Below are 19,381 nucleotides of genomic sequence, written 5' to 3'. Positions count from 1 at the left end.
TTTGTTCAGACTTCTGGCCCTTCTGTATTTTATGTACTAGGGGTTTAATCCTATCCAACTCAGTTGTGGAACATTACGTGTATAGGTGCAAGGTAAAAAAGTGGAATTACTTCAGCTTTACCCCAGTGTGAGAAGAGAATTTGGCTCTTTGGGCTTGACACCACATGATGTAGGTGTACAGTATTCCCTGTGTAATCATAAAGTGCTGAGCAGGATGGAGAGTACAAGGGACATGGATATTCTTGTTAGTGAGAGCCCTGCTGCATGGCTGTCACATCACTCTTTCAGGGTAGCTGGAGTGAATTTTGAGAGAGAGGGATGTAGCTAAGTGATTCATTAGCATAATGATATACTCAAAAAGAAACTCTGTTCTTTCCCTTGGTCTTGCCCCTTTCTTACCTTGTACGCTTGAGTACTGGAGTAGATGCACAGTGGACCTGACCCTTTACTGCTCAGTGCAGCACTTAAACTTGCTTACACACACCTACGTTTCCTTGACACTTGCATTTGTGCTAGACTGCACCAATCTTGCATTCTGCTGCACAGGGATTTTCAGGGTCAAGGCCTTATATTTCTCTGGCCGGGACCCCCCACATCCCATCTTCACAGCTTCAACCCAATGTCCTCTTTGGGATCTGCTGCTTCTCTGTGATGTTCTCTCCACACATTTAGAAGTAATGTGTGGGAAGAGGGACCCATGTTGCCAGTGAATCTGTTATATCCCAAGTAATGGGAACATGGCAATACAGAGAAGCTTCTGCAGACTGGGTGCTGATTGCCTCGATAAATACTACTTCTCAAAAAAGCGGTTCTTAATTGGATGTGACCTTGCTTAAATTCTGTTGTAAATGAGTTTTTCCAGATGGATCCCTGTACTGCCAACTGCTGCCTCCCCTCTTCACAGTAGCTCCCTGGTGTCTTTTATGCTCAGAATGGACAAATAGGCTGTGCCTCATTAGCTTCTTTATAGGTAGTTTGCAGTGTTACAGTTAACTGGAGGATGGAATGAAATACAGAGTTTAGGGGTAAGATCAGCATACCTATAGAGAAATTAGACCAACTGATGCAAGATCATAGAATCATAGAATATCAGGGTTGGAAGAGACCTTAGGAGGTCATCTAGTCCAACCCCCTGCTCAAAGCAGGACCACTCTCCAATTTTTGCCCCAGATCCCGAAATGGGCCCCTCAAGGATTGAACTCACAACCCTGGGTTTAGCAGGCCAATGCTCAAACCACTGAGCTGTCCCTCCCTCCTATGATGGTATGCTTTTGTGTTAACTCGGAAAGTTAAAGGAAATGCTGCAGAATTTTGGCACTTGCTGACATGACCGCTTTAGCCGCCTCTTGCATTTCTTTAGCTTGTGCTTTCTTTCATTATAGGTACATGAAGGGATGTTCAGCTTAAATCTGGAAGTGGATGAAGTCTACACGTTAACTACCCTCATGACAGGCCGGAAAGGCTCTTACCCAGATCCTCCCCAGTCCAAGCCTTTTCCTTCAAATTACAAGGATGATTTTAACATTCGTAAGTCAACTCTTAATTTCTTAAGGTCTGTGCTGCCTGTGAGAGCAGAAGGGCTATGGTGCTTAGAGGAATAATCTGCATTAATACAGCCTATTCTACACTAAAATGTTAGGTTGACCCAGTTACATTGCTCAGGGGTGTGAAAAATCCACACTGCTGTGTGACGTAGTTAAGATGACCTCACCTCTGCTGTAGATAGCATTCTTCCTCCGACCTAGCTATTGCCTCTTGCGGAAGGTGGATTACCTATGCCAATGGGAGAACCCCTCCAATCAGTGTAGGTAGTGTCTACACTGAAGGGCTACAGCAGTTGTGCTGCTGTAGTATTTCAAGTGTAGACAAGCCCTACAGCTGGTCTGCGAGAGAGTGAAATATATCACACATAATATAGCCTTCTGGCTGCTACTGACTGCCCTGGAGTATAAATCCTGAATACTTCAAGTGCTGGTTCCCATGTGTATTCCACTGTGGGTGTGCACGCACCTGAGACTAGGTTTCTAGCAAGTGGAGTCTGCTGGTCTGCATCTGCGCAGTTATTCCCCTTGTGCTCCATACCAAAGGGTTAGCAGTCCCGCCCGATGCCTCTCCAGTTCCTTCGTACGACCACATGGCCCGAGTCAGAATCCTGCAGTATCTGGAACTGATCCTCTTTGACATTCTTTCCTGTAAATATTTGTTTTTTATATTTTTAGTTATTGTTAATAGTATTCATAATTTGATAAGTAGTTAATTAGAATCCCTATTCTGGGAAATCATTCCTTGGCATGGGACTTGGATTATGCCCATGGCATAATCTTACACTTATAAAAGCTACTTCTCGGGCTTTAAGAATTGTATCTCTTGCCCGCCCCCCGCTCTTTTTTTGGTCAGCAATGACCACCAGAGTTGCCTCTGCTGCCTTAAAGAAGCTCCTGTCTCCACTAAGTGTGGTATAAGCCACTCCTTTCCTGGCAGAACAGGAGAACTTTGGCTTGGGAAGCACCTGCCTGAACATGCTATGAGGCTTCAGTTGGATCCAGGCCAGTGAGACTCCTCCTCCTGTAAATCAACCAGAGACCCTGAGAAGTGTTTTCTAGCTCAATGTCTGATTCAGGAGCAGTAACAGCTTGAGTGAAGGACCCTTGATGAGAAACACTTTCATAAACATCAGAGAGGATTCCTTCCTAGATCTAAGAGAAGGGATCCCTCCCTGACTGTGTCCAGATTGGATGAGTTTTTTTCACCCAGGACACAAGGACTTTAGATCTTCTTAAGCCTCATGACCATGATCAAAAGGCGCATGAGAGCAAGTAGCTTTCAGCACTGCTCCCCCTACCATCTATGTCGACCTCTGTACCACTAACACAAAGCCCCAAGAACCTTTGGTACTGGCGATAACCATACTGTCAGAAGTTCCAACACCAGCGGTACTTCAGCCTTGGAAGGAACCAAGGATTACGAAGATCTCTATTATGCAGACTCTGGTGGTGCGGGGTAACAAGACTCGACCATCCAAAGCTCCAACATCTAACCCCACACCATATTGTATCTTTGTCCTCCTGGACTCGCAGTCCCTTCTGTTGTTGGGACTGACCCTCTCCAGCAAGATTCTAATGCCTGGGGAGAATCTCCTCTCTCATTCCATTCACTAGCCACGGTTTCCTGACACTGGTACCACCAATGGAGCTGGACCCAACCTTACCTTCCAGAGAGTCTAATGTTCCAGTGGAACCATCTTCCTCTCCAGTGAGGGAATTCAGTCTGGACAGAGGATTGAGAGCCTCCTACTTCCAGTCTCATCTGGCTAAGTGGGGACACCCCCTTGGACCAATGGTACTTGGTGTCTTGGTAACCATCACAACCTACTTTCAATCCCTCATATTGACCTTATTGGGGGACCATGGGACCCATATACACAAGACTGAGTCTGTGAGAGCCAGTAGGGAAAATCATACCACCCCTTCCCTCAGGGGATCAGTCGGAGCCTTCTGAACCTATGGAAGAGGAGGAAGATGAATCAGATCCACTGTTACCACCAGTGCTAACACATTTCTTCCTTGCTCGATGAGGCGATTGCTTCAGCCTTGCCTCATCCTCCAGATGACCATAAACACTTATAAAAGCTACTTCAGAGAGTAGCAGAATAGCTTCAGATCCCCTTAGAGGAGGTCCAGGACTCGCAATACAAGCTCTTGGACGTTCTACAGCCCATGGGGCCTAGCCTAATAGCGCTCACAGTCAATGAGGCCATATTAGAACCAGCAAGAACTGTACGATACATGTTAGCCATGCTCCTACCTCTAAGAAGGCAGAAAAGTAGTGGTTTGTCCCAGCTAAGGAAGCAGATTTCTTTTTCTCCCACCTTGCCCTATACAATAGATGCTGAACAAACTGGATTGCCTAAACGGAAGGCATGGTATGATGCTCATACTCGGAAGCACCTCCCTGTCATGAATTTGCTGGTAATTTTGTCTCTTACTACACAATTTATGGGTCAAGACAAAGAATTTGGTATTTGTGGTAAATACTGTAAAAATATGTAACATGCATGATTTTTGGGAGAAACTTTGGTACAGGCTAGGAGTGGTATCAAGGAAGTACGATAAGAATTCTACTTCTCAACTAGTACCTGTAAACAAGCTTAGAGCTTTGCACAGCAGAGAAAGGATAACCAATCTAGACTATAGTGTGGAAGGGAAAATTGAGGCACACTGCCTCATGGCATTGGTGGCTAAATGCCCAGATACCTACACTCTAGAAGATATTAATATCTACATTGTGTTAACAATGCTGTACTTTAAAAGGCTTTCAGGCAACTTGAAAAATGGCACCCAGAACTTTGTGAAAACATCTGTGGATGACACTATAATTTTTGGTGACACTTAAGAAATTAGATAACCAAGAACGAAAAAGAATTTTAAGCACACTTCCTTTGCATTGGTCAGTGACCGACCCTTTGGCAGTAATCTAAGGGGAGAGGTGTGATGTTACACTCCATATTCTTTATAGTAATACTGTTATGATATGAATAAGGTAAGTTTTATGCAAGATGGGTCATGTGAGATTATTAGAAAGGTTATGATTTACTGAATGTGATTATCCAATTTGTATGCATGTATCGTTTCTGTATCTAAAGTTAGGAATATTGACTATATAACAATTACAACTGAGTGTACACTTGGGAAACACCCACCATCAGCCTTGATGGGCCATTAGGAAGAAACAATAAGACTTTGAAAATACTAATCTCTCTCCTTCCTAAGAAGCCTCCTGTGAAATTGCTTTGAGACTACAAGGTCTAACTACCTTGGAACTAAACGCCATTTTGGACTTCTAGTGATTTTTCCACTAAAAAGAGGGGGAGGTCAAGACTGGGAAACAAAAGGTTCCCATCTTCTGTAAATTCTGTTTAAGGCTGGGGAGTAAGTTGACTTTGGTTCACTCTTCACTGAATCTTCTCTTAAACTTGTGACATCCGTTTCTTTGGGCATAGTTTGGCTCTGAGTTTGTGACCACTTTTGCACCCACAATTTATTCATGCTTTTCCCTGATCATTTGTTGGGGGGCACAAAACAGTATTTTCAAAAAGAGGTCTGGCTTGAAAATCAGACCCTAAGTTTGCACTGCTGTTGATTCTCAAGCACAGATGTGCTGATGGAAGAAATTATAACTATGGAGAATGTTTTTGACGAGAACTTTCTGAAAACCTGCAATGTGTGTGGGAGTAAAAGAAATAAACCTAACCCTCATTGTTGGATTTGTTTGTTCTTTGAATAGGTAATCCGCCCTTTAGTGAAGCTCCAAATTTTGCTGATCAGACTGGGGTATTCGAGTACTTCGTCAACACTTCTGATCTAGGGGACCACATTTTCACACTCCGCCAGGTAGTGGTTCAGCGACCCATCACTTGGGCTTCTGATGCAGACCAGGCCATCAGCATTATAGGAGACTTTAAATGGTATGTCAAATCCACTTTAACTAGGCTTTGCAGAATTCAGTTTTTAGGGTTTTTTTTTTTTGTAGTTTTGATGGATAATATCGATGCTTATTTTTAAGAACTTTTTTATCTATTTAAATTTTCAAGTTGCAGGAAATTATTGGGAGGGTGTCAGACAATTTATTGCTAGACAGTGAGATTGCAAAAGGTAAAGCTTTATAACTGTTAAAAGGACACATTATCAACATCATGTGTCAAAATATACAAAGTAAATATCCTTAAACTCTTAAAAAAAATTTTCAAGCAGCATTTTTTTCTTTGCCTATCTGTTAATTTCGATTGTTAATGGAAATATTTTTCACTGCCCTGTGTGTGCATGGTGAAATCAATGTTTACTGACCTTTTACTTACAAAAAATTTCATCCTTCCAAGGCTATTCATTCCAAAGTTAATTTGTATCTAGACTAATCCACACTTGGGATAGATTGAGTGTACACATCTGTCTTTTTGAATGTCAAGTATTGAGAGATTTTGATCTGGAATAGTGAAAAAATTCTAGGCCAAATTAGTGGCAGCTTGTAAACACAAGTCTAATTTTAAGGTAGAAGTCAGATTTTTGTTAATCCAGTGCAAATATCTGTCCACATATTTGTAACCATGCTGAATGATTCCGCTTAAGATCTGTTGTACAAATGGCGAACAGTGTAAGGTGACTTGAAGATGCAAAAGCTTTGGGTCAAGCTTGGCTGTGATCTGTAATGTCAATGCAAATGTTTGATATTACAGAAATTTGAAAGAGTTAATTTGGTTACATTGGTCTTGTGGTGCCATCTTCTGGCCAGTCCCAAAAATTGCACTGACTTGATCTATACAGCACATGGAATACTGCATTCTAGGTAAAGATGGCTGTGGATGCGTCAGTGAGATTAGTCAAAGCACATTAGTAACCTGATAAACTGGGAAACATCAGTGAGACTCTACACTTGCATTAGAGGTCTGTTGACTTACATACGATGACTAATTGGAGAAAAGAGGGGATGCAAAATCAAAGTTGTGCAAAGGTTGGGTGGTGTGGAAAATAATAGCGGAATTTTGAGTTCTCTGGTTGAGTTTGTCAGTATCTCTTTATCCCATAGTATTGTCAAAAATGTACCTATTCCATGTTGTTGTTCTTCCCTCTTGGATTAGTAGGACCCTTCGTTTTCATTTTTATTTTACTTAATTTTTCCCAGGAATTTATTGGTGTTTGTTACTACAAGGACAAAAGCAGCTGAAAATTGGGTGCAAGAAACTATTATTCATTTTTCCGGGCAAATATCAGGATTCATTTTGGCAGACAGAAGGATGGGGAAGTATTCAGTAGATAATACTTTGAGGGGAATGCAGTGTAGTTTGTTGCTGAACTAAAACAGAACTCAAAGCACAATGCCATCTCTGAGTTTAAGAAAATAATATATCTCTAGTCCCCAAATAAAACTTTTCATTTCCAGCCTATAAATATTTACATTTAATAATTGGGCCCAATATTTTAAAATATTTATAAATACCCGCTGTCTTATGTGAAAAACAAAGAGTCCAGTGACACCTTAAAGTCTAACAGATTTATTTGGGCATAAGCTTTCGTGGGTAAAAAAACCCACTTCTTCAGACACATGGAGAGAAAATTACAGATGCAGGCATTATGTAATGACACATGAAGAAAAGGGAGTTACCTCACAAGTGGAGAACCAGTGTTGACAGAGCCAATTCAATCAGGGTGGATGTAGTCCATTCCCAATAATAGATGAGGAGGTGTCAATTCCAGGAGTGGCAAAGCTGGTTTTATAATGAGCCAGCTACTCCCAGTCCCTATTCAAGTCCAAATTAATGGTGTTAAATTTGCAAATGAATTTTAGTTTTGTCGTTTCTCTTTGAAGTCTGTTTCTGACTTTTTTTTGTTCAAGTATAGCTACTTTTAAATCTGTTATAGAATGTCCAAAAAGATCGTCTTTGTGGCTACAGACTAATACGGCTACCCCCTGATACTTGTCTTGTGTGAAGTCCTTCAGTGCACTTCCTATTGTTCTGAAACATATATTCTGATTCAGATTTTCATTGTCTTCCCATGAGTCAAATCTTTACACCATTATCTGCTAACAGCTTGAAATGTGTACATGGTGGGCATGAGACTCGTCAGTATGTTCAGATGTGCATGCACTTCAGAGCTTGCATGTGTGCCTGTTTGTTTGTTGTGTGTATCTTCTAGACAAATACATAACCTTACTTCGACATGCAGCTTTGCATATATACACCGACTAATGTATTATTGTAATACATATATCTCATGCAATGTATTGTATTTTCCTAATAAAACAAGTTTGTTTTTTTTTATATTTGAATGATACAAAAGTAGGGTGAAATTTGGGGGGAAAAATAAGGCTTTTTTTTGTAAAACCCTGGATTTTTTTAAATTTTAAACTGAAAATGAAGGTATTTACAGATTAGCAACCTCATATTCTTGTGTGTTTTCTGAGCAATTGAATATTTGCCTGATAATCACTAGTTTTTACATACCTGTTGCATCTAATTAGTGCCCCTTTGATTTGCTTGTTTCATTCCCAGTTCGTCTAGCCTTAGCCTTGTTGAGGTATTTGTCCTTTCTTGGGGGAGGGATAGCTCAGTGGTTTGAGCATTGACCTGCTAAACCCAGGGTTGTGAGTTCAATCCTTGAGGGGGCCATTTAGGGATCCGGGCAAAAATTGGGGATTGGTTCTACTTTGAGCAGGGGGTTGGACTAGATGACCTCCTGAGGTCCCTTGCAACCCTGATATTCTTTGATTCTATGATATTCTCTGTCCTCATCCCTTGCTGATGAAATGATGAGGTGGAGTGTTGAATCACCCCGTAACCTCATCTTGACCATAGAGTGGGGGATTTAGTTACAGCCATCAGTAGATCTATCACAGTTCTACTTCCAAGTCACTAACTGATTTTTGCGTTGGTGGCTGTTCCTGGAGTGCTTCCTAATTCCCTGCTTCCCAGCAGCATTCTCTATTTGACCATTGTGGACCATTGTGATCCATGGTCCGTGGCAATATCTTTGGATAGATCAGTGTTTCCTCCTTGCTTTTTGCATGCAGTCTAACTGATGACATGAGAAAAGGGTCTCGGCTTGGTGCTTTTGTACTGTGGGTTTGCACTTCCAGTTTCTCGTTACTATTGGCTTTTTGCTGAAGTATTTATAAGTGCTGTTTTTTGAATCCTGTATCTATTGAGTAACTGTATAACTGAGAAACTTATCCATCCTTTAACAGTGTTACAAAAGATCCAAGCATCAGACATATCCTTCCAGTAGGAGGAGATAAAAGAAACAGATATTCCTTCAGATGTATTTATCAACTGACTCGAGGGGTGAGGCGTACGCTAACAAGACACTGAAATAGTGGAAGTTTACTGAATGTGTGGCCTTGAGGCACTATCTCTGTTAATGTCATTTATCTTAAGGCACTTCAGGTTTTAGACATATTGGGTTTTCAAACCTTTTGAGGTTTTTGTTTTTTTTATATGAGCCAGAAAGTATCTTGGTACTGTGTAAAGGTGCAATTTGCACTGTAAGCTGCTTATCCTTATAATAACTGCAGGAAAATACTCTGCTTTGTAATACACCAGGATGTCACCCTGGAATACTGTGGCGAGTTCTGGTGCCCACAATTCAAGAAGATTATTGATAAATTGGAGAGGATCAGAGAAGAGCCACAAGAATGAGTATAGGATTAGAAAACATGACTTGTAGTGATAGACTCAAATAACTCAATCTACTTAGCTTAATAAAGAGAGAGGTTAAGGGATGACTTGATTAGTCTGTAAGTATCTACATCAGGAACAAATATTTAATAATGGGCTCTTCAGTCTAGCAGGGAAAAGGTATAACATGAACCAATGGCTGGAAGTTAAAGCTAGACAAGTTCAGACCAGAAATAAAGCTTATATTTTTAATAGTGATGATAATTAACCTTTGGAAGAATTTACCAAGAGTCGTGGTGGATTCTCCATCACTGACTATCTTTAAATCAAGGTAAGATGTTTTTCTAAAAGAAATGCTGTAGGAATTTTGGGGAGAAGTTCTATGGCCTATGTTACACAGCTCAGACTAGGTGATCACAATGGTGAAGTGCTTAATTCCCATAGTGCTTTTATCCATAAATCTTAGTGTTTTGCACAAGTGGGTAAGTGTCATGATACCCATTTCACAGATAGGGAAACTGAGACACAGGGAGTTGATGCGACTTACCTCGATCAGACAGTGAGTTTGTCGGGAGTTGAACTTTGGTCTCCTTATACGTGGCTTATATGAAAAGCTCTGTAGAAATAGAGGTTAATCTTTCATTTTTTTTAGTGACCATAAGACCTGAAATATTGGGATTGATATCATTCCTCTAGACTAAGGTTTGAGAGATTTGATGGGATTTGCCAAAGGTGTGCAGCTTCCATTGATGATAGCAATTGCAGAACTGAATCTTCATATTAAAAATACTTATTCCTCCAATGTGTGTGTTCGAAATGGATGTCAAACTATACAGAGAAGACTTAAAGATGCTTCCTTACTATCCTTATGCTCATTTCTTTATTCAGTGTTAACTTTCTCTTGCAGGGTAAATGTGACAATAACTTGTGATGTGTACATAGAGCGCCCGGTCAGCGGTGGTGTGTTCATTGCAGGAAGAGTAAACAATGGTGGGATATATGTTCGACGTAGCAAAGGACTCTTCTTCTGGGTGTTTGCAGATGGCACCTACCGGGTCACTGGTGATCTTTGTAAGTAACTCATTATTAACACACACACACACACCCTTTTAAAGAGAAAAGGAGTACTTGTGGCACCTTAGAGACTAACAAATTTATTTGAGCATAAGCTTTCGTGAGCTACAGCTCACTTCATCAGATGCATTTGGTGGAAAATACAGTGGGGAGATTTATATACACACACAGAGAACATGAAACAATGGGTTTTATCATACACACTGTAAGGAGAGTGATCACTTAAGATGAGCTATTACCAGCAGGAAGGGGGGATGGAAGGAGGAAAACCTTTTATGGTGATAATCAAGGTGGACCATTTCTAGCAGTTAACAAGAACGTCTGAGGAACAGTGGGGAGTGGGGTGGGGGGGAGAAATAACATGGGGAAATAGTTTACTTTGTGTAATGACTCATCCATTCCCAGTCTCTATTCAAGCCTAAGTTAATTGTATCCAGTTTGCAAATTAATTCCAATTCAGCAGTCTCTCATTGGAGTCTGTTTCTGAAGTTTTTTTTTTTTTTGAAGGATAGCCACTCTCAGGTCTGTAATCGAGTGACCAGAGAGATTGAAGTGTTCTCCGACTGGTTTTTGAATGCTATAATTCTTGATGTCTGATTTGTGTCCATTTATTCTTTTACGTAGAGACTGTCAAGTTTGACCAATGTACATGGCAGAGGGGCATTGCTGGCACATGATGGCATATATCACATTGGTAGACGTGCAGGTGAATGAGCCTCTGATAGTGTGGCTGATGTGATTAGGCCCTATGATGGTGTCCCCTGAATAGATATGTGGACACAGTTGGCAACGGGCTTTGTTGCAAGGATATGTTCCTGGGTTAGTGGTTCTGTTGTGTGGTGTGTGGTTGCTGGTGAGTATTTGCTTCATGTTGGGGGGCTGTCTGTAAGCAAGGACTGGCCTGTCTCCCAAGATCTGTGAGAGTGATGGGTCGTCCTTCAGGATAGGTTGTAGATCCTTGATGATGCATTGGAGAGGTTTTAGTTGAGGGCTGAAGTTGATGGCTAGTGGCGTTCTGTTATTTTCTTTGTTGGGCCTGTCCTGTAGTAGGTGACTTCTGGGTACTCTTCTGGATCTGTCAATCTGTTTCTTCACTTCAGCAGGTGGGTATTGTAGTTGTAAGAATGCATGATAGAGATCTTGTAAGTATTTGTCTCTGTCTGAGGGGTTGGAGCAAATGCGATTATATCGTAGAGCTTGGCTGTAGACAATGGATCGAGTGGTATGATCTGGATGAAAGCTGGAGGCATGTAGGTAGGAATAGCGGTCAGTAGGTTTCCGATATAGGGTATTGTTTATGTGACCATCGCTTATTAGCTCCGTAGTGTCCAGGAAGTGGATCTCTTGTGTGGACTGGTCCAGGCTGAGGTTGATGGTGGGATGGAAATTGTTGAAATCATGGTGGAATTCCTCAAGGGCTTCTTTTCCATGGGTCCAGATGATGATGATGTCATCAATGTAGTGCAAGTAGAGTAGGGGCATTAGGGGACGAGAGCTGAGGAAGTGTTGTTCTAAGTCAGCCATAAAAATGTTGGCATACTGTGGGCCATGCGGGTACCCATTGCAGTGCCGGTGATTTGAAGGTATACATTGTCCCCAAATGTGAAATAGTTATGGGTAAGCTCACGAAAGCTTATGCTCAAATAAATTTGTTAGTCTCTAAGGTGCCACAAGTACTCCTTTTCTTTTTGTGAATACAGACTAACATGGCTGTTACTCTGAAACCTTTTAAAGAGCTGACGCTTGGTTATATCTAAGTCTGAAATAGGTTTAAATAGACGAAAAAGCTAGAGAAAATGCAGGATGCTTAATTTCATAGATGGCACTTGCATTACAAACCCAAACAGATACCAACGAGAAACTGCTGAGCTTGGATTAATATGCAAACTAGATATCATTAATTTGGGTTTGAATAGAGACTGGGAGTGGCTGGGTCATTACACATATTGAATCTATTTCCTTAAGTTTCAGAGTAGCAGCCGTGTTAGTCTGTATTCACAAAAATAAATTTGTTAGTCTCTAAGGTGCCACAAGTACTCCTTTCCTTAAGTATCCTCACACCTTCTTGTCAACTGTCTAAATGGGCCATCTTGATTATCACTACAAAAGTTTTTTTTCTCCTACTGATAATGGCTTATCTTAACTAATTAGCCTCTCACAGTTTGTATGGTAACTTCCACCTTATTTGTATGTGTATCTCTCTCTCTGTCTCACTCACACACACTATATGTTCCATTCTATGCATCCGATGAAGTGAGCTGTAACTCACGAAAGCTTATGATCTAATAAATTTGTTAGTCTCTAAGGTGCCACACATACTATTATCCTGTAATGAGTTGTATCCTTCTTGCAGATAATGCTTGCAGTCTCCTGGACAAGTACATGGCTTCTTTTACTGATTACTATAATCAGCCTGTGCTGTATGCTTAGAATAATTGAAATTAATTGATGTAGGATGCCTTAGTCAAGATGACATCCATGCAGGTGCTTAGATAACAGGATGGTGGATGTGGTATGAGAATGTAAGTAGTGTACAGCAGCACTTCTCAATCTATCAGTTTGCTAGGATGTTGAGAAGAATTTATCCAGCTGAAACAAGGAGAATTTTGGTAGACAATATGTGGTTGAAACTGGAACTTAGAAAGGTCATTAGGTTTAACATCCCTACTCCAGGGGAAAATAATCACTACTTTAATGAATCACAAGTAGACAGGCCATCAGTTTTATTTCTCACTTAGAAGATACTTCCAGCAAAAGAGTATTTTATCACTTAGCCTTCTTTCCTGTGAGTCAGAACTGAACGTATGTGCTATCTATGGAATCGCTAACACTATTTTCTGTAGCACTTGACTGTCTTGTCTCCTATCAAAGTTCTGATCATACCTTTCCTGCTCATCTGATCAAATCAAAAGCTTAAACCCATACTGGCATGACAGTTTTTGTTTAAGAATGTATTAAACCCGATTTTGGGATATACTAAGTACATAAACAAAGAACTGCACTGAGATTGCTCTTTTACTTCAGTGGAATGACCATATTGCTGACAGAACTTTTTTGTAGTTGTTTTTTTAACTTTACTGTTAACTTGGGTCAAAATCCTACCAATGAAAGAGTCCATATCCTGGGTTAACTCAACTGACTTAAAGTCAACAGAGACAACTGCTGTGTCCTCAACACTTGCTATTGTTGTTTTGGATGAAACAATGGAAGGACAAATGGTCTGGCTAGCTTAATACGATGGCTTGATTTGTTCTGTTAAGGGCCTGACTTTTTTTTCCCCAGGGATTTGGAGTCTCTCCTTCCCCCACACTTGAGTAGAAGTTGCCAGTTCTCAACACCTCTGAAAACCAGGTGCTAATTATCAAGCCAAGAAAAGAAAGGTCTTTATTACAATATACCTATGGAATTTGGAATTGTTTGTTATCCACTAATATCGTGTATGTGTTTCAGCTGGAAAGGAAGTTCTGATGAAAGGAATGTCTGGTGTACGAGCAAGAGCATGGCACACGCTCACTCTAATCCTCAGGGTAAGGATGTAAATTGAAAGCCACAAGAATTAACCAAAATATTCTTTACATAGATCACCTTAAAATACAGTACACAGGCACCCTGGGATATTGACTGTCCAGTAGCAATTGGTGATTGCATCAGTTAGCAATAGTTAAAGTAATGATAATACTTCATGTGTTACATCTTCTTCAAAGAGCTTTACAAACATGAATCCTCACAACACCGTAGTGAAGTGTTAATCCTGTTTTGTAGAAGGTTGAGGCACAAATGGGTGAAATGATCAGTGCAATACCACAGAGGGAGATGTTGGAACATGGGGATTAAACTCTGCAGTTTTTAGTTCCCAGGAATGAGCTGTAACACCCCTTAGACCATGCTTTGCATAAAGTCTTAGTGGAGTTAAAGTAATTTTGTTTTGCTTTTTGGCAATCCCGTATTCCACTAGGTGATCTAGTCTGCCCTGCTGTATACCACAGGCCTTTATATTTTACCCAGTACCCCTGTATCGTACCTAATAACTTGTGTTTGACTAAAGCATATTTTACAGAGGGGCCTCTAGGCTTGACTTGAAGACATCAACAGATGCAGACTCCACCACTTCCCTTGGTAGTTTGTTCCAATGACTAATCGCTCTGTTTTTTGTTGTTTTTAAAAATTCTGCCTAATGTGAATTTGTCTGGCTTCAGCTTTCTGCCAGTGGTTCTTATATGACTTTCTCCACTCAATTGATGAGCCTTTAATAGTTAGTATATTCTTCGGGTGAAGATACTTATCCACTGCAATTAAGTAACTCTCAGAGTATTCAATATGGTAAATTAGTGTGTGGCAAACTGGGGTGCAGATCTACAGTGCTTCAGTGTGCTGCACACTATCTGTTACGTTGGGCCCTGCTCCTTTTATCCCTGAGGGAATTGTGCATCAAAAAATTCAGCGCAATTATTTTGGTAATTTATTTCAAATTACCTGTCAGTAAGTATGTTGAACAATAAAGACGACAAAAGAGTCAGGAAATGTTTTTTGACAAATAGATTCCTTACTAGGCAAGTTAATACAGAACTTTGAGTAGTAATTCATTTAAACTACAATACAGAGATGTATGTCCTGCACCCCTGGAAGCCGTGCAAAGGTTTGCAGGAATCAGGAGTAATGGAGGTGCTGAGGGAGAGGGAAGTGATTGCTGGGAAGGAGCCTGGGAGTGAACCTGGAGAGTTGTTAAGTGGGTATGAGAAGTATGGAACAGGTTTGGGGGCAAGAGGAGGGATTGTTAGGGAGTTGGGGAGCCTCCCCTATGCAGACCCTTGCTGACCCATAGACTCTCCCATTCATTCAAACATACCTGCTCCTGTCCTGATGTGTTCCTGTCCCCCCCTCCTCCCTTTCCTCATGTGTCCCTTCACCCCCACTCAGACACTCCCCCTCTCCCCTGTATCCCTGCACCCCCACTCCCATTCAGCCCCTAGCTCAGTGCTGTCACCCCACTAGCTCCTGTGACCCCTTCAGCAGCCCTGTATGCCCCTTTCTGTCTGTCCACCCCAATGTCCCATGTCTCTTTATCTGCCTCTGTGGGCAGGGTGCTGTGAGGAACGCAGCCTCTTCCCCCTCCCTCTTTACAGCTGCCCTCTCTTCTGGCTCCACAGCAGATCCTCATGGGCAAAAGGTATAATTGCAGTTCCTCCCCAGCAGAATCTATTTTCTGGGGTGGAGGAAAGCGGAATCTGTGGGAGACTTGAATTCTGCGCATGTGCAGGGGTGCAGAATTCCCCCAGGAATATCCTATGCACTAAAAGTTACCTAGTGAACTTTCAGTCAGTGTATGGCAGCAGGTTTCACACAGACTGGTAGTGCACAGTGAGCTGTAGATTTACACCTCAGCTTACTGAACACTAACTGACCATATAGACAAGTTCTCAGTCTTCTTGATAAGTTAAACAAACTGAGCTCTTTCAGTCTCTCATTCTAACATATTTTTCTCCAGCCTTCAAATAACTTTTGTGGCTCTTTTCTGCACCCCCTCCAATTTTTCAGCATCCTTTTTAAAACATGGACAGTTAAACTGGATGCAGTGTTCTAGTGTCTGTCTCACCAATGCCATATGCAGAGCTAAAATTGCCTCCCTACACCTGTTTGCTACTCCCCCGTTTATACATCCAAGGATCACCATAGCTCTTTTAGCCACAGCATCACAGTGGGAGCTCATGTTGAATTGTTTGTCCACTATGACCCCCTAGATTCTTTTTAGAGTCACGGCTTTCCAGGGTACAGTTCCCAATTCTGTAGGTATGACCTGCATTCCTAGTTCCCAGATATATAATTTTGCATGTGGCTGTATTAAAATGTATTTTGTTTCTACAGGCTCAGTTTACCAAGTGATGACCAAGGTTTGCTGGCCTATAGTTACCCAGGTCATCTCACTCTCACTTTTTGAATATTGGCACATTAGCACTTTCGCAGTTTTTCGCAGTGGAATTTCCCTGCTTTGCCATGACTTATTAAACAAATTTAACATCAGTGGGTCAGAGATCTCTCTTAGGACTTTTGGGCTAATTATGCAGGCCGGCTGATTTTTAAAATGTTTATCCTTAGTGGATATTGTCCAACATCCTCCTCGGTTACAAATAGACTGGAAAGTACATCCTCCTCATATAATAAGAGTACATAGTCACATTTTTTTTTGGGTGTGGAGCAGAAATATTTATTAAATATGTTGTCTTTTTTTGCCTTGCTATTAAGAATGTTACTATTTTACATAGCATACCATCTCTAGCCACAACTTGGCAGCACTTCTCCATCACCTCCAGGACCGCTGTCAGCAGCTCCTTAAATATTCATATCTAGCCAGCTTTGTGTGGTGTTGACTCATGTAACTAAAAAGCAGATGTCACATGCTTTTCTGTGGAATTTCTAAAACCAGATTCAGTGCCCTTGTGTAAACTTTGCCATCGCACTTGGTCTGAGACCAGTTAAACATGGGCTTCAATTCAGATAAACCTTTTTTAAAATTGCACACTAAGTCTATGCCCCTAGTTTCCCACATGCCAGCATGTTTGCTGTAAGACTGGCACATTGCTTTGTGAGTGTTCTTGGTTCATCTTAATCTTTTTAGAGTTGGAGAAGAAGGGATTATTTTGGGGTTAAGGCAGTGAACTAGAACTGGAGTGATTTGGGTTCAGTTTCCACTCATCCACAGACTGTGTGACCTCAAACAAGAGTCTTAATCTTCATGCCCCAGTCCACCTCTGTAAAATGGGGATAACGAAACCTACCTCACAGGGATGTTGAGGGTAAAAATATGCTATTTGTGAGGTACGCAGATACGGGGGTGATAGAGAGAAGGTTGCCAGTATCATTTTGAAACTACTTCTAGGACATGTTACTGTAATTGATAAATATTCCCAGGCAACCCCCTATTTGATGTGATGGTAGAAAAAATGGCGCTCCCTCTAAAGAATTCTAATGGTGGCCAAAGAGGATAATCCCTGCTGGACCACTCTTTCCTTCTGTTAAATGTTCCCTCTGCAGCTCTTGCCTTCGGTTATAGCTGCCCTTAGAAAGTGTAAACTCTGATAATTAGTGTGTATTTTTATTTGTTACTGCCATCTAGTGGAAAATAGTGGCTGATAGTAATATTGCTACTTAAAATGATTCCACACTGAAAGTTACTTTGCATTAATGGCACCATCATACTCAAAAGCAGTAAAAATGTATTTTAGTTACTATCATGAGTTCATACAGTTCTAACTACGCTTAAGTAGCAGAGCTTTTGATTTCTGTTAACCTTGGAGAGCTAACAGCTCTGAGAAAGTGAGCTGGATTCTATTCCTCCTTGTGTCTGGCATTCCAGTTAGTTCCATCCATGCAAATCCACTGAAGACAATAGGGGTTGCTCAGGGGAGTCTAATGGCAGATTTTGCCTGTTGAAACTCTTAGGTCACCAGAAATAAGGGAAAAACCCAGTTTAACTCTCAAATTCTAGGTTGAGTTCACAGGGTTGGAGCTTAGGGGAAATGCATCTCTACATGCATACTATAAACGTATATGATTTGGAGTTAACTGAGCTGATAAACGTAACACTATGATGTAGTATTTTAGCTGCTTTTCAGTAGAGAACTGTGCTTGAAGCACTATAAAGGACTAATGTTTTCACAAGTACCTGCAACATCTTGTTGACTTTCCCAATCTCATTTACCCCTAATGACAGGTCAAGTGTGTTAAACTGATCACTGGATTTGCTAACCTTTCTTCCCTTTCTTTGGACAGGGTTCTTTGGCCTCAGGATTGCTCAATGGTTATCCTCTCTGGGAGAACGTCACCATATCTGAGACAAGTCATGGCTGGGTGGCTATTGGAACACGCTCCTTTGAATTCGCGCAGTTTGACAATTTTCACGTTGAGGCCAGCTGAGGTTGCTGGCATACTAGGACAAGCCAGTTATTTTATTACTACTTTGAATCTGAGCCAGTTCAAACTTTGGAGAAAACTCGTAAATACTATTTTGTGGTTGATCTGTTGGCCGGGGTTCTAAATTCCTCCTTTATTTATTACCATTTGTTAGAAATTTACTTGAGTAGGTAGGTGTATGCATGCCTGTGACTTAATCAAAAGGATTCCCTAGGATTTTGCCCTTTAATTTCTAGAGATAAGTTTTGTTTAAGTTAGAGATGGCAGACAGGAGCCATGGATTGAAACCCTCTTGAATATTTGGAATCAATGCCTCAGTTCACTTGTGAGCCTTTTTAAGAAATTAACATGCAGTATGTAGAGGACTTCAGAAGCTTCAGTTTTAACACTTACCTGGCTCTGGTGTTCTTTCCTTTCACCCTCCAACTAAAGAATTAAACACCTAAATTTAGTGAACATACAGTAACTCCTCATTTAACGTTGTAGTTATGTTGCTGAAAAATGTGACTTTAAGCGAAACGATGTTAAGTGAATCCAATTTCCCTGTAAGAATTAATGTAAATGGGGGGGGTGGGGGGCTAGGTTCCAGGGAAATTTTTTTCACCAGACAAAAGACTATATTTTATTTTATTTTATATATATATATACGCGCGCACACACACACACACACACACACACACACACACACACACACACACACACAGTATAAGTTTTAAACAAACTATTTAATACTGGTACACAGCAGTGATGATTGTGAAGCTTGATTGAGGTGGGGTCATCAGAGGGTAGGATATTTCCCAGGGAATGCCTTACTGCTAAATGATGAAATATCAATCAGCTGAGTACTCAAGGTTTAACGCATTGTTGTTAATGTAGCCTCACACTCTACAAGGCAGCACAAATGGAGGGAGGGGAGACAGCATGGCAGAGAGATACACCCTGTGTGTGTGTGTGTGTGTGTGTGTGTGTGAGAGAGAGAGAGAGAGAGAGAGAGAGAGAGAGAGAGACGTGCATTGCCCCTTTAAGTATGCTGACCCTACTCTAAGTACATTGCCTTTTTAAGTAGATCAGCAAGTTATGACAGAAGCTGCAGCCAGGAAGCTCCCTCCGTCCTGAGCCCTGTCATGTCCTGCCCCGCTTCATGGAATTGGGGTAACCGGGGTGCAGGAGCCTGGGGGAGGGGGACACCCTGACATTAGTTCCCTCACACACATCCCCCCCCAGCCCTGCACA

At 41.2% G+C, this 19,381-nt stretch overlaps 1 protein-coding gene across 5 annotated transcripts in view; it reads left to right on the top strand.

Annotated features, from left to right (window-relative positions):
• The window catches only part of GALC (galactosylceramidase), a 59,175-nt gene extending 40,719 nt beyond the window's left edge, over positions 1 to 18,456 (top strand). For 2 of the 5 annotated variants that reach the window (XM_038407129.2, XM_043515992.1), the window contains exons 13-17: positions 1,383 to 1,527; positions 5,284 to 5,464; positions 10,074 to 10,237; positions 13,691 to 13,767; positions 18,008 to 18,456. In XM_038407129.2, coding sequence (XP_038263057.1) covers positions 1,383 to 1,527; positions 5,284 to 5,464; positions 10,074 to 10,237; positions 13,691 to 13,767; positions 18,008 to 18,151 — 711 coding nt within the window. In that variant the 3' untranslated portion in view covers positions 18,152 to 18,456. Of the gene's footprint in view, positions 1 to 1,382; positions 1,528 to 5,283; positions 5,465 to 6,229; positions 7,104 to 10,073; positions 10,266 to 11,964; positions 12,178 to 13,690; positions 13,768 to 18,007 lie in introns of those variants that run through there. The other 3 variants (XM_038407132.2, XM_043515991.1, XM_043515993.1) reach the window with 3 other exon arrangements.
• The last annotated feature ends 925 nt before the right edge of the window (positions 18,457 to 19,381 follow it).

Source organism: Dermochelys coriacea, chromosome 6, assembly GCF_009764565.3.
Source record: "Dermochelys coriacea isolate rDerCor1 chromosome 6, rDerCor1.pri.v4, whole genome shotgun sequence".
Taxonomy (NCBI): Eukaryota; Metazoa; Chordata; order Testudines; family Dermochelyidae; genus Dermochelys; species Dermochelys coriacea.
Note: the sequence above shows the minus strand (reverse complement) of the source record. Positions and strands in the feature narration are given on the sequence as shown.